The following is a 25,078-nucleotide window of genomic DNA, read 5'->3' as shown; positions in this document are numbered from 1 at the left end:
TAGGTTGATCCAAGCTATTGATTGATCATCAAGCTACTTATAGGTTGAAAGTCATGTCCTTATGTACCGATTTTCATTTACACCAAAAAGCCATGTAACTAATTTTTAAGATAGCCTATTAATTCCCCCCCCCACTCTTGAGTTTCCCGGAATAGGGGCTGGACAAGTCTTTCTGTGGCAGCCCCCAAAATATATAAATATAAAACCTCCTTTGCTCTTTCCCTTCTTTTTTTTCCCTCTAAAGGCAAATCTACCGTTTTAACTTTATTTCCATCTCTAAAACGAACACCGCGAATTCAGCTCTTTAACAGTGGAATCACAGGCAGAACCATTTGTTTTTAATTTCACATTATAATGATGGTTATTGCAATATTAGCAGAAGTGATACATCTTCAATATTCTAGTATTTAAAATCTTTTGGTAAATGGCAGTTAGGTAGAGCACATTTTTACGCTATAGAATTTTCCTAGGAAGCAGGCAGGCAAGCTGAAGTGAAACCCGATTTTTGATTGAATGGGTCTGTTTAATCCCAGCAAGGCAGCTTTCAAAATCTAAGAAAGACTCCAAGCCTGCTTTGAAGTGAAATGTAAACTCTGGAACATAACTGTACTCAGGGGTGGGCTTCAAAAATTTTAGCAAGGGGTTCTCTGTCCGGTTGCTGGGTGGGCGTGGCCATGGTAGGCGTGGCCTAGTCGGCCTCCTGCACGGGGGGGGGCATTTTTGCCCTCCCCGGGCTCTGGAGGCTTTTCTTGAGCCTCTGGGAGGATGAAAACGGTCTTCCCAGGCTCTGGAGGCTGGAAACGGGCCCGTTTTCAGCCTTCCCAAACTTCTGGTAGGCCTGTTTTTCGCCCTCCCAAGCCTCCACGCGCACCCTGCACTTACCTGCATCCAAAACAGGCCGCATGGGGACTCCTGGGAGGGGCGGGGCGGAGCCAGCCAGGAGTGGGATTTGGGGGTTCTCCGAACTGCACAGAATCTTAGCTAGAGGTTCTCCCGAACCCCTGCGAACCCCCAGCAGCCCACCCCTGACTGTTACTACAATGTGAATTTTCTCATCCCAATTTGCATATTTTATAGGACAGAACTTACTGGGAAGTAGACTATACATGTAGATAAAGGAATTTATGACAACATCAAGGTGCCCAAAGGATTATATTGGTCGCCGTTTTACTAATTTCAATCATAATTGTCCACATCTATTATCTTCTAGGTATACTTTACAACACATAGTGCTAAAGACGTCAAAATACTTCGTAAATGTTGCACAATATTCTTATATTACTTTTTTTCTCTAATAGCAGGTTTTTGGTCCTCTAAACAGTTGGGTAACCTAAGGAGGAAAAATGCTAGCCACGATTGTTTTAAAGAAATCAGTTGTTACATCCAGAATAGAAATAATTCCTCCAGAACCTCAAGCGGGCATATACAATTTAAACTTTCCCATTTGTTTCGCTTAGGTTAAGTTGTTTATTAAGGCTTCGGTACTGAGTGATATACCTGTTTCTGTCTTTTATTCGGCATCCTATTAAGTCATACTATGAAGCTCAAGAGCTAGCTTCATTATTCCCTTTCTGAAGAAAAGAAAAAAAGGATGGAAAGCAGAAAGCTAAAGCAAAGTTTTGAAGCGGTTATATTACAAACGTCTCTAAGAAAGAGACATTAAATATTTTAGGTCAACAGCCTCATCATCCAATCTGTTTTTTCCCCCTCCGTCATTAACTCTATAGTATCCTTCGTCACTGGTTAAATATTTTGCTAAACGTTCTATCAAACGTTATACCTAATATATTTGTGTGTATCAGGGATCTATTCATCTGACAGCCATTTCTGATGGATTTTTTTCCCCCCCATTTGATCAATAAGGAATAAATTCTTGCCTCCCATAAATTTAGTAAGCTGGTCTTCCCACCTCATTGAAGCATTTTCTGAAGCGGCCCTGGTTTGATTTTAGATTTCAGCACAGGTAGTCCTCCACTTACGACAGTTTGTTTAGTGACTGTTCAAAGTTACAACGACACTGCAAAATGTGACTTGCGACCATTTTTCACACTTACGACCTTTGCAGCATTTCCCCATGATCGTGTGATCAAAATTCAGATGCTTCACAACTGGCTCCTATTTATGACGGTTGTTGTGCCCCAAGGTCACATGATTCCCTTTTGCGACCTTCTGACAAAGCCGGATTCACTTAACAACCGGGTTACTAATTTATCAACTGCAGGGATTCGCTTAACAACTATGGCAAGAAAGGTCATCGAATGGGGCAAAACTCACTCGACACATGTATCGCTTAAGAACAGAAATGTCGGGCTCAATTGTGGTCATAAATCAAGGACTACCTGTATCTCTGTTTCCTGCCTAAGCAGGGGGTTGGACTAGAAGACCTCCAAGGTCCCTTCCAACTCTGTTATTCTATTCTATTCTATTTTGGCTTCAGCACTCGGGCCAAAAAAAAAAAATGCTACAATTTAGCACCAAATCTGAAAAAATGCCCAGCCATCAATTTTTGATTTAAATCATTGCTAATGATGGAAAGATGATGGAAAGAGAAAAGCCGACTCTTCCTGATGTGGGTAATGCAGATATGGTGAAGGATGGCAGCTTTAGAATGAACCTTTTTATCAAGAGTTAAGCGGCATGGAAATGTTTCTACAAAATTGGCTTTAAAGACTAATAAGCCTGAAATCTTAAATATTTCATGCCCTGTTAAAAGAAATTTCTGCCAAGCTTTCCCAAACAGTACAATTATCTCTGGTTGTCTTTAATTTTGGAACACTTCCATCAAAGCGAGAATAATTGTTCTGGCCAGATTCTATGCCTCTCAAATTTTGCATGTATATCAGTGGTGAAATTCAATTTTTTTTACTATCGGTTCTTTGGGCGTGGCTTGATGGGCATGGCAGGGAAAGGATACTGCAAAATCCCCACTCCTGGGGAAAGGATATTGCAAAATCTCCATTCCCACCCGACTCCTGGGGGAAGGATATTGCAAAATCTCCATTCCCACCCGACTCCTGGGGGAAGGATATTGCAAAATCTCCATTCCCACCCGACTCCTGGGGGAAGGATAATGCAAAACCTCCATTCCCTCCCCACTCCAGGGGAAGGATACCGCAAAATCCCCATTCCCACCCCACTCTGAGACCAGCCAGAGGTGGTATTTGCCAATATTATATATTTTTTAAAAAAACTTCCAATTGTACCAAATGGACAAAAAGAGAGAACAGCTGTCATTTTTTCTTTCAGACCGCTCTTACGGCTGGTTCCAACGAAGGAACATTTCTGTAACTGAGCCCTCGAATCTGTTGGTTGCTTTCGCACGGAAACAACTTAAACATTGAAAGAAGGGGGTTGCCTTTTCCCGTTGCCAGATTCTCACAAAATCCATCAGAGTATAGCTCCACACTCTTCTTTTTTTTTTGGCTAAAAATCCATCAAGATGGTTGAGCTGTTAATATCTTACTCTGTACATTGAGATCAAAAAAAGCATTGCATAATGTAGCGAGTTAGATCAGAGGTCTTCAAACTTGGCAGCTTTAAGACTTGTGGACTTCAACTCCCAGAATTCTCCAGTCATAGCTATGGCTGGAGAATTCTGGGAGTTGAAGTCCACAAGTCTTAAAGCTGCCAAGTTTGAAGACCTCTGAGTTAGATAGACAGACAGACAGATACAGACAAACATGGCCCATCTAAGTAATACAGCTAGTCCTCAACTTACAACAGTTCTTTTTGTGACCATTCAAAGTGAAAAACATGTGGCTTAGGGCCGTTTTTTCACCCTTACGACCTTTGCAGTGTCCCCCCGTGATCCCGCGGTCAAAATTCAGGGGCTCGGCAACTGCTTCGTATTTATGACCGTCGCTTTGTTCCATGATCACGGGAACCCCTTTCGCGACAAGCAAAAGTCGACGAGGGAAGCCAGATTCACTTTATAACCAAGTTACCCACTTTAAACAAATGTCGTAAAATGGGCCACAGCTCACTTAGCACGTGTCTCTCTTAACCACGGAAATTTGGGGCTCAGTTTTGGTCGTAAATTGAGGACTCCCCGTAATGACGGGCTTCTCTTAAGCAAAGAGTGAAATTTGTGGTTTTAAATTACATCGCCTATGTATAAGGAAGCAGTCAGTTTTTGGTGGGGTTTTCTTTGGTTTTTTAAAAATCTGCCTGTGTGGTTGTATCTCCCTCATTCCGTCTCCGTATTCTCAGCACGGGGACTCCACGTAGTCATTCTCCAGCCCTCGCCGGAAGCGAGCGGTCAGCGTGCGGCTGATCACGATGACTCTGGGGGCCATGCAGTCCTCCCGCCGATGAAGGATGTTCCATATAAGGATGGCTGCAGCCAATGTGGCTAAGAGACATGCCCCAATGTTCAGGTAGCAAGACCAGGACAGGCTGGTGTAGGGTCCAATACGGTAGAAAGTCACCAAGCCGATGACCAGAACAAAACCTGAAAGAAAACGAAATCGGAATTTCACGTTAAATCATATTTCCGGGATGTCAAAATCCAGGAGGGACAAATCTTTTGCAGGAAGGACAACATTGTGACTTGAGGGACAGGATTAAGACATACAGGCCCAGACACATGAATGGATAGACATTCATTCTGTCAAAGATTCCCCAAAAAGCTAACCACAAGAATTTGCTTCTTTTCTTCCAAAGTGCAGATCAAAATGATTATTTAAATTACTCCAGTGGTGAAATCCAAATTTTTTTTATACTGGTTCTGTGTGCGTGGCTTGGTGGGCATGGCATGGGAAGGATACTGCAAAATCTCCATTCCCTCCCCACTCTGGGGCCAGCCAGAGGTGGTATTTGCCGGTTCTCCGAACTACTCAAAATTTCTGCTACCAGTTCTCCAGAACCTGTCAGAACCTGCTGGATTTCACCCCTGAATTACTCCATTCTAAATGATGTTACCTCTAAGCCGGGCATGTCCAGTCCTCAGCCCTGAACAGCTAGTAATGCAGCCCCACAAGATACGACCAAAAATGTAAAAATAAAGGAAGTGTGTTATTTATATACATTTATATACTATATACTGTAGCAATAGCACGTAGACTTATATACTGCTTCGTAGTGTTTACAGCCCTCTCCAAGCGGTTTACAGAGTCAGCCTATTGCCTCCCAACAATCTGGGTCCTCGTTTTACCGACCTCAGAAGGCTGGAAGGCTGAGTCAACCTTGAGCTGGTCAGGATCGAACACTGAATCTGGCACAATAGAGGATGCCCTTCATAGAGTCGTAGTGAGCAAAAATTTGTGGGTGCCATTCTGTCGACAACGTGGGCAGATTTCTGCAAATTAGGCTATCCGACTTCGTATCTGCACATGTCTGTATTTCGGGTTTTTTTGTAAGATTTCTTAGCCGCTCCGGGAATGTGCATTGCATGTTGCACATGATTTGAACCCTGTCACTGTAACAGATGGTTTCTCAACAAAGGATCGGATTGATCAACGTTAAATGACTTAAGTCACGTTGTTCTGCCCCAGCTACGGACCCCAAAGAACGCAGCACACACAAAGTCTGTACAAACCTTAGTTTACTAAATTAAATCCGTCTTTTTCAAACAAAGGCTGTTAATTAACTTTCTTAACAGGCTACAAGAATAAATAATTGTAATCTTACTATGGTTGGCAGAAAGCCCAGAAGCAATTTGCAGAGAACTAAGATCAAGACGAAGGAGAGCGAATGAAGTTGTTCCCTGCAAATTGCCTCAGTCGTCCTCCTTCCTTAAATAGGCTAAGGGAGTGGCCAATTAGCCCCAAGCCTTGCTCTCGAGGAGACCTCCTCCTGAGGAGCCACTCCTGCCTTTTGGCAGTTCTGCGCGCTCATGCATCGAGAAGGGGCTCCTCCTCTTCTTCCTCTTCACTTATGGGAGCTTCTGGAGGTTCTGAAGGCCCTGGCTGAATCCCCGCCTCTGGCACCACATCTTCTCCAGCCTCCTCATTGTCTGACTCGAGTGCCAGCTGCACAGGCTGCTGGCGCAGCACCACACCAGCCTCCTCGCTGTCGGAATCAGCTACTAGCTGCACAGGCCGCGTACGGGCCCCAACACACACAGAAAGTTTCTCACACAACACAAATCCTACCACCAGGATTTGCACTCCTGTGTTTTTACTCCAAGAGGCCCAAAATTTAAGTCTCGGATGCTTTCAAGGAAGAATCCACCGCAGAAACGTGGATATTTTTGAACGGGAAAACACATCCATAAAATTTCCCTGGGAAATTTCTTTATCTGGAGATGGATTTCCTCCTGCGAAATGGCAGGAAAGAGTCCGGTTTTAAAAGCGCGGCACTGTTTTGCTTTTCTTCACGCGGTCTTCTCCCACCGGGTCTTGAAGACCTTTATGAACATGAAGTATTATCCCACCAACCGCTTCCTCCTTCGTGTGTATCCTAAATATCCGGTTATTCATGTTTCAGCCGTTGAGGAAACTGAGGTGAGGAGATTTGTCTAGCCGCCGCAGGAAATCTATCAAGGGGGTCAGAAGTAGAATCCGAAACATCTGACCCACAATGTTGTGCGAAGAAAATACAGGGCTGCCCTACTTTCCATGCAGGCAGGTGTCCACAGCTTCTGAGGAGTTTCTGGACAGGCCTCTTGCAAGGCCTCCCTCTCCTTCTCCTCCACCACCCTCCTCCTCGGTTTAGTTAATGAACTTTAGGATGGAAGTACCCTGTTTCCATGAAAATAAGACATCCCCTGATAATAAGCCCAATCGGGCTTTTGAGCACATGTGCTAAAATAAGCCTCCCTCCTGAAAATAAGCCCTCCCCAAAAAATATTTAAATGCAGAGCTGGAAGTCAGGTGAGATGGCAAGAGGAGCCCTATCTTGTTCCACGCGCCCCAAAATAATAAGACCTCCCCGAAAATAAGGCCAAGCGCTTATTTCGGGATTCAAAAAAATATAAGACAGGGTCTTATTTTTGGGAAAACATGGTATCTATCTATCTATCTATCTATCTATCTATCTATCTATCTATCTATCTATCTATCTATCTACCTACCCACCTACCTACCTACCTACCTACCTACCTACCTACCTACCTACCTACCTATCTATCTATCTATCTATCTATCTATCTATCTATCTATCTATCTATCTATCTACAATATCTATCTACCCTGTTTCCCCCAAAATAAGACATCCCCTGATAAGAAGCCCAATCAGGCTTTTCAGTCCATGCGCTAAAATAAGCCTCCCCCCGAAAATAAGCCCTCCCCAAAAATATTTAAATGCAGAGCTGGAAATCAGGTGAGATGGCAAGAGAAGCCCCATCTTGCTCCACGCGCCCCAAAATAATAAGAGCTCCCTGAAAATAAGGCCAAGCGCTTATTTCGGGGTTCGAAAAAATATAAGACAGGGTCTTATTTTCGGGGAAACATGGTAATTTGTAGGTTTAATTAGCCTAACGGGGAACAATATACAAAGAGTGCAATTAGGCCTTGCATAATGGGGGGGGGAGGGGGGAAGAAATCCAGCTTCCCCCTTGTCTCATAAACACTTCCTTAACCACCACCACAACAGAAGGGAATTCACACAGACAAAAGGGCCCCTATTGCAGAAGGAGGCTAGGATAAGCAAAAGGGCGGTAAACAGACATCAAGATCTGCAGATACCACTTCCGTTAGGATTGCGGGCAAGGACAGGTCAGTCCCGAATTGGACTGGCTGTCTCCACTCGGCTGTGCGTCCACCACCCCCCTCCTTCGTGCATCCGTGGCATGGGCTTGCAAACCTTCTGTGATCAAAATCTATTTTCGGGTGCAAGATAAAACAAGCCAGCTCAAGTGTAATTATTAGTCATAAGGATAAGCCATCAGGGCTGCTCCAGATAACGCAGGGCTGATTTCCTAGCTTTTGCAATGTGGTGGCTTCGCGATTGTATCATTGGAGATTTCTGGAAGGAAAACGCTAATTATCAAAAATAAAAATGCTTGTCGGGAACGTTAGTACGGCCAAGATATACACGCTAGGCTAGAACATCGGATAATAGAGCCGGAAGGGACCTCTGAGGCCTTCTAGTCTAACCCCCTGCTCAAGCAGGAAACCCTATGCCATTTCAGACCATTGGTTATCCTTCCATTCCTCACCATCATCCAGTCGGAGCTGAAGAAGCTTCTTGGATGAGAAGCGAAACGTCTTCAAAGAAAAACCAGAAAGTCCAGTTGACTCTTGAGGAAAAAAAAAAACACCTTTGGGACAACCATGACCTTAGATGATTGGGGGCAGTGCTCATCTCCGTTTCTAAGCCGAAGAGCCCGCGCTGTCCGAAGACGTCTCCGTGGTCACGTGGCCGGCATGACTCAACGCCAAAGGCACACAGAATGCTGTTGCCTTCCCACCAAAGGTGGTCCCTATTTTTCTACTTGCATTTTTGACCTGCTTTCAAACTGTTTGGTTGGCAGACGCTGGGACAAGCAACGGGAGCTCACCCCGTTACACGGCACTAGGGATTCGAACCGCTGAGCCATCAACCTTTCTGATCGACAAGCTCAGCGTCTTAGCCACTGAGCCACCACATCCCCTAGTCCTTCTGGACATACTCAATTCCTGTAACCGTTCTTCGTAAGCTGTAGCCTCCATCTAAAGCTTTATGTCGGGTAATTAAAGCTAATATATATATATATAAGAAATAGAGGTAAAGGTTTCCCTGTTTAGTCATGTCTGCCTCTAAGGCACGGTGTCCATCTGCGTTTCTTAACCAAGGGAGCCAGTGTTGTCTGAAGCCATTTTCCGTGGTCATGTATCCAGCATGGCTACACACCAAAGACGCACAGAACACTATTACCTTCCCACCAAAGTGGTCCCTATTTATCTACTCATATTTGCATGCTTTCAAACTGCCAGGTGGGCAGAAGCTGGGGCAAGGAACAGGAGCTCCCCCACCACACACAAACACTGCACGGCGTATCCATTGGAATTTTGGACCGTTTTTTTTTTTTTTGGCCACACTACTCTCTTGTCGGAAGTTAGCCCCCACCCTCTCCTAGGAAAATGAAATATTCTAGGAAATATTAAAAAGGCAGAATATTATATTTCCCTGGATGAGAAATGAAGAAACATGTTTTTAGGCAGGAAGCAGACTCCACTCTCAATAGCTCCCACCCTCCTCAATAGCCCACAGCTGATGTCAGCACTTAAGAGATAAAGAGATAGCTAGGTCTATTCATAGGCAAATGCCCTCACCCAAGATCCAACAAAGATAGGATTAGCCCTCTACCCATCTAGCAACAGAACTCCCCACATGGCACCTGGGGAGATTGCATCACCCAGCAAGGCTCAACCAAGCCTGGGACTCAAAAGACAACCTACAAAGTTACCCCTGCATGTCCTCCCTCTCTCTCTCTCTGTCTCTCTCTCTCTCTCTCTCCCTCTCTCTCCCTCTCTCTCTCTCTCTCTCTCTCTCTCTCCCTCTCCCTCCCTCCCTCCCTCCCTCTCTCTCCCTCTCTCCCTCGCTCTCTCCCTCGCTCTCTCTCTCAATATGAGCCAGCAGTGGGCAGCGGCAGCCAAAAAAGCCAATGCAATCCTAAATTGCATTAACAGATGGATTGCTTAATGCATTGTAAGCCGCCCTGAGTCTCTGGAGAAGGGCGGCATATATATTAAAACAAAAAACAAAAACAACAACAACAACAAAAAAACAGGGATACAATCAAGATCAAGGGAGGTACTGATACCACTCAATAAAGCTTTAGTAAGACCACACCGAGAGTACTGCATCTAGTTTTGGTCACCACACTCTAAAAAGGATGTTGAGACTGGAAAAAATGCAGAAGAGAACAACCAGGATGATGAGGGGACTGGCGACTAAAACGTATGAAGAATGGTTGCAGGAACTGGGCCAGAGGTGGGTTCTACTTACCTTTACTACTGGTTCGCAATGGGACCGCGCACGTTTCTGTGCATGCACAGATCACTCATGATGATGTTGGGGCAGGTGGGCGGAGCCTCCCGCCGGTTTTACTACTGGTTCTAAAGAACCGGACAGAACCGGGAGCAACCCACCACTGAACTGGGCATGGTTAGTCTAGTGAAGAGAAAAACCAGGGGAGACAGGAGAGCAGTCTTCCAATATTTGAGGGGCTGCCACAGAGAGGAGGAAGGGGGTCAAGCTATTCTCCAAAGCACCTGAAGGCCAGACAAGGAATCATGGGTGGAAACTGATCACGGAGAGATTCAACCTGGAAATAAGGAGAAATTTTCTGACAGTGAGAACAATCAACCGATGGAACGGAAGTTGCCTTCAGAAGTTGTGGGAGCTTCATCACTGGAGGCTTTCAAGAAGTGACTGGACTGTCATCTGTCAGAAATGGTGTAGGGTCTCCTGCTTGAGGGGGAGTCGGGGGGTTAGATTAGATGACCTCCAAGGTCCCTTCCAACTCTGTTAATCTGTAATCTGCATTCTAAATGTCTTAAGTGGAGACGCTTCCAGCTGCCCGTCTATCATTGTGAAGGGTGCATTATTCATCCCGCAAAACTCCCTAAGACTTCCTTGGGCCACTCAAAATAAAAAAATAAATAAGTAAAAGCCACTGATGTTAGCAAGGCTGTTTCCCTTCACAGGACCTTTGGCTTGAACTCCAGCTCCGCACATTAGTGAATGAATAATGTGGAAGGGAATTTTCAGGGTGGGAGGTCACTGTGACTTGCATTGCCAGAATTTATTATTATTATTTTTTGTTAAAGCAAAATAAGGAATGTTTATGGGGCTGGGAGAAAGGAGCTCTGGAAACCATGGGCCTGATGAACATAAGAGCCCTTCTTTTTTTTTAAATGTCACTTATCTCTACTTTAAGGTAAAGGTAAAGGTTCCCCTCGCACATATGTGCTACTCGTTCCCGACTCTAGGGGGCGGTGCTCATTTCCGTTTCAAAGCCGAAGAGCCAGCGCTGCCAAAATATGTCTCCGTGGTCATGTGGCTGGCATGACTCAACGCCAAAGGCGCACGGAACGCTGTTCTCTTCCCACCAAAGGTGGTCCCTATTTTTCTACTTGTATTTTTTACCTGCTTTCGAACTGCTAGGTTGGCAGAAGCTGGGACAAGTCACGGGAGCTCATTCCGTTAAGCGGCACTAGGGATTTGAACCACTGAACTGCCGAGCTTTCGATCGACAAGCTCAGTGTCTCAGCCACTGATCCACTGCATCCCTTTTATCTATTTTAACGAAGGCCAAACTTCCATCTCTTGCTCTACAACCTTAAACACGCACAGACACATCTACACATTTCATTTTCATCGTACAACTTTGATTTTCGAATCTTAGAATTCTTCAGATGTTCACGCCGAATACGACCAGTTATCCTTCAATGTTATTCCTGCTTCATGAAAGCTCCGTCGGTTATTTTTTATACGTCTTTTTGTATATATTTTTTTCTCATCCTCTATTTAATGACCCGTTACAATACAAGTAACTGGATCTCACCCTTTAAACCTTATTTCCTGTAGTTCTGCAGGTTTATATTTTAACTTTTTTTTTCTATTTCTTCACAAAAAAAAATATTTTTATGGTTCGTCACATAGTCAGCCAGATGTTTAAATTGGATTTGGCATTTTTGTCCATCTATTCATGTCCTTTGCAAAGATCGGGAATAGGCAGATGTTCTTTGATGGTGTTAAAAGTATTGCCTCTGGATTTAAGCGGTTCCAACTAAAGCTGCCTTTTGCAATTGACTGATGGTGTGTTTGTCAATGCCAATAGTGTTCAAGGGATGCTCCAGAAGTTTTGGGATTGCACCCAAATTACTATTGCTACTATCTTTGTTTTCTTTTGCCACAGTCCTTCTACTTCTATTTGTAAGTCTTTATATTTTGGGATTTTCTCCAGTTTTTTTCCCCTCTTCGATCCTTTTCTTCTTATTTAAATTTGCATACTGCCCAATTGGCAGTGACTCTAAAAGTAACAGATATAAGAAATTGCAGTATTTAATTGGCTTGATTAATTGACTTGCAACTAAATCTAGTTAATTAGACAGCAGATTTTATATATGTGTGTATATATACACATACACACACATGTACCATTTTTACTTTAAAAAGCGTATTTTTATAAATACGAAAATGGTTTTTTTTAGTAGCCACGCACAAGCATGATGAAAATATTTGTTATCTGTGATTATTTTTTTTTTTGTAGTGCAAAGCAAAGAAATTGCTTTTCAGTATCCTAACTTCTAAAACTGCTAAAACAACAACAAAAAATTGCGCAAAATATTCACGGGTTCTTTTAAAAAAAAAACAACAACCTGCGTTCATTTTTCAGTTAAAAACGATGGGTTGGTGTTTATTTTTTAGTCTGCTATATACTGTTTATCCGGACTTGTTTTCTCATCCCTGACCAAACAAACCAGCATTGGGATGTGGGTTGCTTTTCCGTTGAGGAAGGAAACAGATAACGGAGTCGAGGAAGAAATTTGGAAGAGACAGTGTCAGTGATTGGACAGGAGAAGTAGAGAAAGACCTTACTTTGTGAGCCTTGTACTTCAGATCCGAAGAACCGGTGTTCTGTTTGAATGGTCCTGGCAGAGAGCCAGATCTAATGCTAAAGTGCAAATTCTAATCTTTGTTTCTGTCGTGCTGTTTCCTCGGAATCAAACTTTCCCCCCCAACCCCCCCCAAATAAAATAAAACAAGACAGCGGCCGGAGATAAGCGACTCCATGTTGCACAACAGGATCAAAGCTTGTTTGATGCTGCTTCTGTCTGTCACGAATCCTTTAAGAACTTAGAATTAGATTAACAGAGTTGGAAGGGACCTTGTAGGTCTGTCCAGTCCAACCCCCTGCCCAAGCAAGAGGCCCTACACCAGGGGTCAGCAACCTGCGGCTCTGGAGCCACATGTGGCTCTTTCACTCCTCTGCCGCGGCTCCCTGTCACTCAAAATATGCATCACCGCCACCAATGTGCGACACACGCTGGCACGCGATTTATTGAGCTTTTCAACCCCCGGTAGGCCAACCATGGATAAATCCAAGAAAAGAAAAGTTTCAGAAGAAAACAGAACACTTAATTCAACTACATATGCTAGTTTTGTGGCCGCTCAAGAAATAGTCAGGCACGGGAAGGGTTTTGTGGCTCCCGGTGTTTTCTTTTCTGTGGGAAACGGGTCCAAATGGCTCTTTGAGTGTCTTAAGGTTGCAGACCCCTGCCCTGCACCATTTCTGCTTCCTGAATCAACCTTAAGCCGGTCAGGATCGAACTCCTGGCAGTGGGCAGAGTTAACCTGCAATGCTGCCTTCTAACCAGTGCACTACCTTTTACTGCTAACTCTTCCCAACACGTAATTGCTTTCTCCAGTGAATTCCCCCGCATGACATGGCCAAAATAAGTGAGACGCAGTTTTGGATTAAGTGTAACCGACCCCGTACCAGTGATGGGATTCAGCCAATTCGGTCTGGATTGCGCGAACCGATAGCGGCAACTGCGGGAGGCTCCACCCACCCACCCAAACGTAATGCACGACTACTGCACACGCGCAGAAGGCGGTGCAGATATGCAGAGGTGGCTCATGCACTCACATTTACGAACCGGTAGGGACGGTAAGTGAATCCCACCTCTGTTCCCTACCAATGTCCCACGTGCGACTTCCGTTGTCATCCCTGCTGCTCTTTTCACAGATCTCCATACTCGGGAATGTTCCTCTTGGACTGTGAGATTGCTTTCAATGCTCTTCCACTTACGAGCAGATGCAGCAGTCCGCTGTTCGCTGTACTTCTGCATCGTTGGTTTTTTTTTCCTATTTTATTTATTTATTTATTTTATTTATTTATTTTATCAGATTTCTATAACGCCCTTCTCCTTTCGGACTCAGGGCGGTGAAGAGCCAAAGTAAAACATTTGTACACAAAAGTTAAAATAGATTTAAAATAATTGAATAAGTTTGGCCCATAATTTAAAATGTTTCAATTTAAAACCAATTTCAAATTTTAAAAACCCACCATAAAATCAGGACAGCCCGGCTAACTGAAAGAAGTAGGTTTTAAGGGCCCTACGAAAAGTCCGGAGGTCTGGGATCACTCGTATCTCTGGGGGTAGATTGTTCCAGAGGGTAGGTGCCACCACAGAGAAGGCTCTCCCCCTGGGGGTCACCAGCCGACATTGTCTGGCCGACGGCACCCTGAGGAGGCTCTCTCTGTGAGAGCGAACTGGCTGGTGGGAGGCAATTGGTGGCAGAACACGGTCGTGTTTTCATACGTGAATCTCTCTAAAAGAGTTTTTTTTTTTCTCAAGAGGCAACTGGACTTTCTGGTTTTTCTTTGAAGACGTTTCGCTTCTCATCCAAGAAGCTTCTTCAGCTCTGACTGGATGATGGAGAATGGAAGGATTTATACTCCTTGCAGGCAGCTAGAATAGAATAACAGAGTTGGAAGGGACCTTGGAGGTCTTCTAGTCCAACCCCTTGCTCAAGCAGGAGACCCTATGCTATTCCAGACAAATGGTTATCCAACATCTTCTTAAAAACTTCCAGTGTTGGAGCATTCACAACTTCTGGAGGCAAGTTGTTCCACTGATTCATTGTTCTCACTGTCAGGAAATTTCTCCTTAGTTCTAAGTTGCTTCTCTCCTTGATTAGTTTCCACCCATTGCTTCTTGTCCTGCCCTCGGATGCTTTGGAGAATAGCTTGACTCCCTCTTCTTTGTGGCAGCCCCTGAGATATTGGAACACTGCCATCATGTCTCCCCTAGTCCTTCTTTTCATCAAACTAGACAGTTCCTGCAACCGTTCTTCATATGTTTTAGCCTCCAGTCCCCAGCTGGTCATTTGCCTTCTCTGCAATGAGTATAAATCCTTCCGTTCCCCACCATCATCCAGTCAGAGCTGAAGAAGCTTCTTGGATGAGGACCGAAACGTCTTCCAAGAAAAACCAGAAAGTCCAGTTGCCTCTTGAAAAAAGCACCTTTGGGACAACCATGACCTGGATGACTGAGAATCTCCATAGACACTCTCTAAAAGAGAAACTTCCAGAAGCAAACCTATGGGTGTTAGTTCAAAGCTCTCTCCGCACAAAACCGTTTTCAATTTCGCCACCCTCCTTTTCCAAAGCAAACAGCTCTTTCCTGTAAGGTGTGAAGAGCTGTCTGTCCAGTCCTGGAACTGCCAGGGCAAGAGTCCTTCCTTCCCTCTTTCCTTCCTAAAGTTGTATTTTGTTAGGGTTCTGTTTTGTTTTGTTTTGTTTTGTTTCCAAAAAAAAAAAGGATGCACCAACTCTGGAGGACGGACCCAGGTGGCTGAAGTCAAATTGAGGCAGGGCTGGGAGCCATCATGTCAGGGTTCGCTTGCCAAAGTCAGAGTTTTGTTTGGGGTATTTGAGGTAGGTTTGGCTCAAACCTTCTGCTTTCTGGTAACGTTTCTCCTCTTTTGGGATGCGACCAGGTGTAAGGTCTGCAGACTCTGAAGCTAGAATGGAAATAAAGCTCCGGGCCAAATGAATATGTGTACGTCATGCCGTTGGCTGTTCCCTCATCTGAGAGGCTTGCTGTTATGACAACAACTCTATTTGTTGTTGCTGCTGTTAATTTTGGAATTATTTCTTTAAAATAAATAAATAAAGTTTTCAGAGCCACTAGAATAGATAATATAACATAATATAACATAACATAATATAATATAATATAATATAATATAATATAATATAATATAATATAATATAATATAATATAATAAATATATACTATACTATACTATACTATACTATACTATACTATACTATACTATAATACAACACAACACAACACAACACAACACAACACAACACAACACAATACAATATACCGTGTTTCCCTGAAAATAAGATCCTGTCTTATATTTTTTTGAACCCTAAAATAAGCACTTGGCCTTATTGCCAGGCCCTCAACAGCCCGATTGGGCTTATTAGGGGATGTCTTATTTTGGGGGAAACAGTGTAATATAATAATATAATTTCATATCATATCATATATATAATATCAGAGTTGGGAGGGACCTTGGAGGTCTTCTAGTCCAATCCCCTGCTGAGGCAGGAAACCCTACACCACCTCAGACAAATGGTTATCCAACATCTTCTTAAAAACTTCCAGTATTACAGCATTTACAACTTCTACAAGCAAGTTGTCCCACTGATTAATTGTTCTAACTGTCAGGAAATTTCTCCTTAGTTCTAAGTTGCTTCTCTCCTTGATTAGTTTCCACCCGTTGCTTCTTGTCCTGCCTTCAGGTGCTTTGGAGAATAGCTTGACTCCCTCTTGTTTGTGGCAGCCCCTGAGATATTTATTAGAAGACTGCTATCATGTCTCCCCTAGTCCTTCTTTTCATTAAACTAGACATGCCCAGTTCCTGCAACCGTTCTTCATATGTTTTATCCTCCAGTCCCCTCATCCTCTTTGTTGCTCTTCTCTGCACTCTTTCTAGAGTCTCAGTATCTTTTTTACATCATGGCGACCAAAACTGAAAGCAGTATTCCAAGTGTGACCTTACCAAGGCATTATAAAGTGGTACTAACACTTCATGTGATCTTGATAGTTATGCAGATAAGAGAATATTCAGGGTCCTTGGTGCTCTATTGAGTTTGATGGCTTTTTTGCAGACATTTCATTACCAAACTAGGTAATATGATCAATGCTAAAAGGGAATGGAGTTTGGGGGAGAGGGGAAGGAAGACAACTGTGGGGTCCTTGGTGCTCTCTGAGCTTGTGGTTTCCTGGCAGACATTTCATTACCAAACTAGGTAACATCATCAGTGCCAGTGACATTATCTAGTTTGGGTAATGAGTCATGGTGGCACAAGTGGTTAGAATGCAGTATTGCAGGCTAACACTGCATTCCCACAGCCAGGAGTTCGATCCTGAATGGCTCAAGGTTGATTCAGTCTTCCATCCTTCCGAGGTCGATAAAATGAGGACCCAGATTGTTGGGGTGGGTGGGAATAGGCTGACTCTGTAAACCATTTATAGGGGGCTGTAAAGCACTGTGAAGCGGTATATAAGTCTAAATGCTGTTTCTATTGCTATTACTCTTGGAAATGAAATGTCTGCAAGAAAACCACCAAACTCATAAATCTCCATTCCCACCCCACTCCAGGGGAAGGATACTGAAAAATCTCCATTCCCGTCCCACTCTGGGGCCAGCCAGAGGTGGTATTTGTCGGTTCTCCGAACTACACAAAATTTCCGCTACCGGTTCTCCAGAACCTGTCAGAACCTGGTGGATTTCACCCCTGGCTGCTTCAGAAGGGTGCAAAGATACAAACACAGCACCTATTGTGCAAGACAACCCCATCGTTTTCTGGACTCACAAAGCTGCGATTCTGGAAAACAAAGCTGCTTTACCAAGTTGTAGGCATAGGCTGTGTTCACACCTTTAGCTCAAAGCCCGACTACGTAGTGAAAACCTGCCCTTTGCGTTTTATCCATGTAAGATGCGGATACGGCCAAGGGATATCATTTTTGTTGTTCCTTCATTCAGAGACAGCGCAAGTTAATATGTGAATATTTTCATTCTGCACCTCAACACAAAAGGCTGATTTAAAAACCCACGCACTCCCAAACTACCGTATTTTTCGGAGTATAAAATGCACCTTTTACCCCCCCAAAAAAGAGGGTGAAAATCTGGGTGCTTTTATACTCTGAATGTAGCCCCGCCCAGCCTCGCAAACGGAGATTTCAGAGGCTGAAAGAAGCCTCTGAAAGAAGCTTCAGGAAAAAAGCCTCTGAAAGGCTTTTATCTAAAATAATATGGCAAGCAACAAAAGAAGAATCAGTAAAGTTTCTAACCAAACTATGCTAAAAAATCTGGAGAATGACACAATAACCAACAGATCGGAAGAGGTTAATCTATATACCAATACCAAAGAAAGGAGATTGAACAGAGTACAGATAGTCCTTCAGAAAAAAAGCCTCTGAAAGAAGCTTCAGAAAAAAAGCCTCCAAACAGAGCTTAAAAAAAAAAAAGCCTCTGAAAGAAGCTTCAGAAAAGAAGCCTCCAAACAGAGCTTCAGAAAAGAAGCCTTTTTTTCTGAAGCTCTATTTCGGAGGCTTTCAGAGGCAGAAAAAAAAAGTTTTTTCTGAAACAAAGTTTCAGAAGTTTCAGAGGCAGAAAAAAAAAAGGCAAGGCACAGAGCTCACAACCAACCAACCTGTTGCTAAAGTTCACCTCTGGGAACAGCTGATTGGGGGTATTCCGGGAGGGCGATCCACCCACCAATCAGCTTTTTTCTTATTTTCCTCCCCAAAAACTAAGGTGCGTCTTATACTATCTGCGCACCTTCCGCCGCGCTTTAAAGACCTTACTATTTCACCAGGCGGACCTGGCCTAATTTTCTCCCTCTTTTATAAAAGATTTTTAATTTTTAAATATCTTTTAGTATTTTATACATTCAATTTTAAATTGGTTTTAAAAGTTTGGGGTTTTAAATTTGTCGGGGCCAAAAATATTTAATTTGATTTTATCCTACTTTTAAATTTTGTATGTATGTGTTTTATTGTTTGGCTGTGCACCGCCCTGAGTCCTTCGGGAGTAGGGCGGTATAGAAATCAAATAAAATAAAATAAATAAATACTCTGAAAAATACGGTAACATATGGAATATATTACTGGAGTTTGTCTTCTTTGTTCTATCCAATAAACATTTCTCAGATGTGGATTTTGAACCAGCATTCCAGGACTGGCCACATCAGAATAGAGAGAAAAGTTACCAAAAATAGTTGAATCTGAAGGTCGGCATGCTGTACATATTGGAGATTTTAGCTTTCTTTTCTTGGATCTAGTATTTTTTACACCAGGTTGTTGTTCGGTGGCTAAGTCGTGTCCGATTCTTCGTGACCCCATGGACCATGGCACACCGGGCCCTCTTTTCCCCTGTTCCCGAATTTGTCCCAAATCATAATCTTTGCATTGATGATACTATCTAACTGTCTCATCCTTTGCCTTCCTCTTCTCCTTTTGCCTTCCAACTTTCCCAACGTCACCATCTTTTCCGATGAGTCCCAAAGATGCTTTTTTTTTTCAAGAGGCAACTGGACTTTCTGGTTTTTCTTTGAAGACGTTTCGCTTCTCATCCAAGAAGCTTCTTCAGCTCTGACTGGATGGTGGGGAATGGAAGGATTTATCCTCCTTGCAGACAGCTGGTCATTTGCGTTCTCTGCAAGGAGTATAAATCAGGGATGGGTTCTACTTACCTTTACCATCAGTTCGCAACGGGATTGTGCGCGCGCCCTCGCTTTGTTTACACGCGCGTCTTGCTTCTGCGCATGAGCAGAAGCTTCTGCACATGCGCAGATCACGGATGATGACATCCAGGGCGGTGGGCGGAGCCTCCCGCTGGTTTTACTACCGGTTCTTGCAAACTGGTCCGAACTGGGGGGGCAACCCACCACTGGTATAAATCCTTCCATTCCCCAACATCCAGTCAGAGCTGAAGAAGCTTTTTGGATGAGAAGCTAAACGTCTTCAAAGAAAAACCAGAAAGTCCAGTTGCCTCCTGAAAAAAGCACCTTTGGGACAACCATGACCTGGAGGAGTGAGAATCTCTACAGACTTTTAGCCATACAATTTGAGATGAGCACCCTTGGAAAGGTGTGGGAGTAGGAATGGATTTCCAGAGGACAAATTGCGGACTACAGGAACCATTTGCACCACTCAGGTGACCCTGAGAACACAGAAACCTCTGAGTGCTTCAACGACCCTCTAAAAAAATGCAAATGACCAGCTGTCTGCAAGGAGTATCAATCCTTCCATTCCCCACCATCATCCTTCCCTTCGTTCTTCTGCTTTTCAGACCTCAGGCTCAATCCTGGGGCTCACCATGGCTGCTCTTCATAGCATTGCAATTCTAACTTCAATTTCTCTCTCTCCCTCTCCCTCTTTCTCTTTCTCTCTCTTTCTCTCTCTCTCTCTCTTTCTCTCTTCTCTTTCTTTCTCTCTGTCTCTCTTTCTGTCTCTTTCTTTCTCTGTCTCTCTCTCTCTGTGTCTCTTTCTTTCTCTCTCTGTCTCTCTCTCTTTCTCTGTCTCTGTCTCTTTCTCTCTGTCTCTCTCTTTCTCTGTCTCTTTCTTTCTCTCTCTTTCTCTCTCTCTTTCTCTCTCTCTTTCTCTCTCTCTCTGTATCTCTCTGTGTCTCTTTCTCTCTGTGTCTCTTTCTCTCTCTCTCTTTCTTCTCTTTCTTTCTCTCTGTCTCTCTCTCTTTCTGTCTCTTTCTTTCTCTGTCTCTCTCTCTCTGTGTCTCTTTCTTTCTCTCTCTGTCTCTCTCTCTTTCTCTGTCTCTGTCTCTTTCTCTCTGTCTCTCTCTTTCTCTGTCTCTTTCTTTCTCTCTCTCTTTCTCTTTCTCTTTCTCTCTCTCTCTGTCTCTCTCTCTTTCTCTCTTTCTTTCTGTCTCTCTTTTTCCTTCTCTCTCTCTCCCTCCCTCCCTCTCTCCCTCCCTCTCTCTCTCTCTCTCTCTCTCTCTCCCTCTCCCCTTTCCACTTTCCAGTGCTGAGGATTTCAAGGTTCAGCTTGCATAACAGGTAACAGCAGGCATTTCCTTCTCCTGTGTCGGGAAATCCTGGCGCCCTTCTGTCTCTCTCTGACTGTGTTTAAAACAGACTGTAGCCTAGGAAAAAAAATATATCCCTGGTCTAAAATTAGCAGCCCTGATAGAAGAAAGGCACACGGCCGCCCTCTTGTACTGTTTGTCAATGAAACAACAAATCTGAACCCAGCCAAAATGCATTTCCTCTCTCGGCGAAAAAAAAAACAAAAAACAGAGGGAGCAGAGCTCGGACAGCAGGCGGGCAGAGCAATGGGAAGAGAAGCTCAAGCTGCCTTTGATGGGAAGGAGTGGGGGAAATGGAGGCAGGATTTCTAGTAATACAGAAGAACAGAGTTGGAAGGGGCTTTGGAGGTCTTCTACACCATTCGGGGCCGATCCTTGTCCAATCTCTTTTTTTTTTTTAAAAAAAACAAATCTGTGGGTAGCTCATGGGGCTCTGTGAATTTGACCCAATGTTCAGATCAGTGCCAACTGGTTTTACCGTACAGGTAGTCCTCAGCGTATGACCACAACCGAGCCTAAAATTTCCCTCGCTAAGCGAGACAGTTGTTAAGTGAGTTTGGGTCCCATTTGGCGACCTTTCTTGCCACTGTCGTTAAGTGAATCGCTACAATTGTTAACTAAGAAACATGGTTGTTAAATGAACCTGGCTCCCCCGTTGGCTTTGCTTGTCAGAAGGTCTCAACATGGGTTCACACGACCCCGGGAAACTGCGACCGTTGTAAATAGGACAGGGAGAGAGAGAGGGAGAGGTGGTGAGAGAGAGAGAGAGAGCGGGGGGGGGAGTGGGAGGGAGAGAGAGACAGAGAGAGAAAGGGACACACACACACAGAGATACAGAGACAGAGAGAAATAGAGAGATGAAGAGAAGGAGAGAATAGAGCAAAGAGAGAGAGAGACAGAAAGAGAGAGAGAGAAAGAGACAGAGAGAAACAGAGAAAGAGGAGAGAATAGAGCAAAAAGAGAGAGAAAGAGACAGAAAGAGACAGAAAGAGAGAGAGAGAAAGATACAGAGACAGAGAGAAACAGAGAAAGAGAAGGAGAGAATAGAGCAAAGAGAGAGAGAGAGAGAAAGAGAAAGACAGACAGAGAAACAGAAAGAGAGAGGGAGAGGGAGAGAATAGAGCAAAAATAGAGAGAGAGAAAGAGAGAGAGACACAGAGTAAGAGTAGAGAAAGAGACAGAGAGAAACAGAAAGAGAGAGAGAGGAGAGAATAGAGCAAAAGGAGAGAGAAAGAGAGAGAGAGAGAAAGAGAGAGACAGAGACAGAGAAAAACAGAAAGAAAGAGGGAGAGGGAGAGAGTAGAGCAAAGAGAGAGAGAGAGGGAGAGACAGAGAGAGAGAGAGTAGCATCATAGCATGATCGATGCTCACAGTAACCTAGAAACACATTTATTCATCTTGAAAAAAGGAGAAAAAATTCTTGGCCACCAAGCAGAATTCTGGGAATTGAAGTCCACAAGTCTTAAAGCTGCCCCGTTTGAAGACCTCTGCTTTAGAGGAACTCCATCATTCCACTGAAGTTCTCCCCACCCTCTATTTTTATTTTCGAGTGGAGAAGGAACGGTGGTGGTGGGGGGCATCCTTTCTATCTCCACCGCGGTTGTAGTTACGGAAGGGATTCCTACCCACTTGTGCCACGCTTCCACCCTAACCGGAAAGTTTTTGAACCGGGAGCCCTTTGGTTTCTCCCAGGCGAGGCAGTTTTCAGCTTTTGCAACCGAAGGTACTTACTGGCAAGCTGGAAGACGGCAGCGATGGCTTCTTCCCACCATTGGGTATCCTGGGAAATGATGGGCAGTTCTACCAATCCCAACACGAAGAGGAGCTGCCCGGCTGTCAAGGCGACGGTGGCAATCAAATTGCAGGCACGCATCATATCGAATTGCACTGAAACAATGGTGAGAAAGGAACCTGTTAGTTAGCAGGAGTGGGACTTTCCCATTTTTTAAACTCAAAAGGGTGCTCTGAAAATCAGGACCTAGATGCAGGTAGTCCTCGACTTACAACAGCTCGTTTAGCGACCGTTCGAAGTTACGACGGCCCTGAAAAAAGTGACTTACGACCGTTTTTCACACTGAACGACCGTTGCGGCATTCGCACCGGTCACACGATTTCCATTCGGATGCTTGGCAACTGATTCACATTTATGACGGTCGCAGTGTCCCGGGGGGGGCCACGTGATCCCCTTTTGCGACCTTCCGATGGACAGAGTCAACGGGGAAGCCAGATTCACTTAACAAGCGTGTGACTTTATGACTGCAATGATTCAGTTGCACAAAAGGCGGTAAAATGGGGGCAGAACTCGTTTTAACAACTGTCTTGCTTAGCGGTGGAAATTTTGGGCTAGATTGTGATCGTCGTAAGTTGAGGGCTGCCTGTCTGGTAAAACCAGTCAGCACTGATCTGATTTTTGGGACAAATTCAAAGGGCTATGCGCTACCCACAGGTCTTTCAAACGTGCCCATCGGCAGGCCACAATGTGCCAACAACATCAGTTTGTGTTGGTATCCTCTGACTTCCAACAAATGGGATGGATTGACAGTAAGAAGAGCGGAGGTGACATAACAAACCTCCAGAATACTACGAAGACCCTGGAATAAACAATTCGATCTATAAGTAAATCAGTACAAACATTTATAATGTTATACGACTTTTTGCAACTGAACGACGACGACAACAACATCATCCGATCGCCTAGGCAGACTAGTCAGGCATTTTTTATTTATTTATTTATTTATTTATTGGACTTCCTAAAAGCCCCAGTTGTACTTTTGGGAATCCTGTCCATGCCTTGAGAAGCATGAACATGCAATCTCCGAAAGGATAATACTCGTGTTTATTTTGCAAACGAGACATTTGTAAGGCGAGCTTCCAGGCATTGTTCCAGAGGTTGGACGCCTCCTGTCTGAAATCTCACACGTGCGTTTCTGTTATCATCATTTCTATCCCTCATGTTGCTCGCCGTTGGGACTTCAGGGGGCTAATTTAAGAAATTGGAAGTGGACTGAATCAATTATCTATAACCAGAGGTGGGTTTCGTATAATTTTACCACTGGTTCACCGCACACCAAAAATGTGAGCATGCACTTCCATGCATGTGCTTTGCTCGAGCGTGCGACTTGCACACATGCATGTGGCTTAGAAAACTTGGCTAAATAGGATGGCATAGCGCCAGGGAGGGCAGGTGGAGGACGGGCGGGGGGGCGGGCCCACAGGTCACCACTTACCGGTTCACCCAAACCGTTCCGAACCGGCTGAATACCACCGTCTATAACCATCAGGGGTGGGTTCTACTTACCTTTACTACCAGTTTGCAACAGGGCCGCACATGCGCAGAAGCTTTTGCACATGCGCAGAAGCTTCCTGATGACGTCAGGGTCGGTGGGCGGAGCCTCCCGCAGGTTTTACTACCAGTTCTATAGAACCGGTCCTAACCAGGGGCAACCCACCACTGATAACCATGTATAAATGAATCGTCTATAATCCCTCATAACAAAGGAAGGAATCATCTCACGTAAACATTTCATTTGTTTTGAAACAAAATCATTGGTACACGGTTTAAGTATTTTCACAATCCATGTTGCATTATTGGGGTGATATTTCTTAACAGAAGCCTAGTTTGATTGTCAATAGGTTGTTCCATGGGGGGGGGGAATTCCATGGAGAAGATTGGGAAACTTTACCCCCCAGGAGCCAAAGGACACGTGCAAATGTCCGTGTGCGTGAGGCACGTCAGTTCAGTAAGGAGACTTCTGTTACAGAAGGCAGCCAAAAAAGCCAATCCTAGGTTGCATTAACAGAGGAGTAGAATCAAGATCACATGAAGTGTTAATAGTTGTTAGTTGTGAAGTCATGTCCGACCCATCGCAACCCTATGGACAACGTTCCTCTGGAGTCCATTTAAGCTCACGCCGACTGCTTCAGTGACTCCATCCAGCCACCTCCTTCTCTGTCATTCCCTTCTTCTTTTTCCCTCAACCATTCCCAGCATTAGGCTCTTCTCCACTGAGTCCTTCCTTCTCATTAGGTGGCCAAAGTATTTGAGTTTCCTCTTCAGGATCTGGCCTTCTAAAGAGCAGTCAGGGTTGATCTCCTCTAGGACCGACCGGTTGAATCGCCTTGCAGTCCAAGGGACTCTCAGGAGTCTTCTCCAGCACCAGAGTTCAAAGGCCTCCATTCTTTGGCGCTCAGCCTTCCTTATGGTCCAACTACAAGTTAAATACTTATAGTTAACTGAACCATGGCTTACTTAACCTAGCATAGAGTTCAAAGGAAGTGTGAGTAGCACTTTATAAAGCCTTAGTAACACCACACTTAGATACTGCATCTAGTTTTGGTCACCATATTCTAGAAAAGATGTAGAGACTCTGCAAAGAGTGCAGACAAGAGCAACAAAGATAATTAGGGGGACTGGAGGCTAAAGCATATGAAGAACGGTTGCAGGAATTGGATACGTCTAGAAAAGTGGAAAAAAAAAAAAAGGACCAGAAGGTGATATGATAGCAGCGTTCCAATATTTGAGGGGCTGCCACAAAGAAGAAGGGGAGTCAACCTATTTTCCAAAGCGGCAGAAGGC

At 44.2% G+C, this 25,078-nt stretch overlaps 2 protein-coding genes across 2 annotated transcripts in view; one reads left to right on the top strand and one right to left on the bottom strand.

Moving 5' to 3' along the window:
* IFT140 (intraflagellar transport 140) overlaps positions 1 to 25,078 on the top strand; it is a 99,796-nt gene that overhangs the window by 37,109 nt on the left and 37,609 nt on the right. The window lies entirely within an intron of this gene.
* TMEM204 (transmembrane protein 204) overlaps positions 317 to 25,078 on the bottom strand; it is a 35,260-nt gene continuing 10,498 nt past the window's right edge. Inside the window, exons 2-3 of the mRNA XM_034430280.3 lie at positions 22,234 to 22,389; positions 317 to 4,450 (exon numbers count right to left, since the gene is read on the bottom strand). Of these exons, the coding sequence (XP_034286171.1) occupies positions 4,206 to 4,450; positions 22,234 to 22,389 (401 nt within the window). The 3' untranslated portion in view covers positions 317 to 4,205. The remainder of the gene's footprint in view (positions 4,451 to 22,233; positions 22,390 to 25,078) is intronic.

Source organism: Pantherophis guttatus, chromosome 14, assembly GCF_059756535.1.
Source record: "Pantherophis guttatus breed Tessera chromosome 14, ASM5975653v1, whole genome shotgun sequence".
Lineage (NCBI taxonomy): Eukaryota > Metazoa > Chordata > Lepidosauria > Squamata > Colubridae > Pantherophis > Pantherophis guttatus.
Note: the sequence above shows the minus strand (reverse complement) of the source record. Positions and strands in the feature narration are given on the sequence as shown.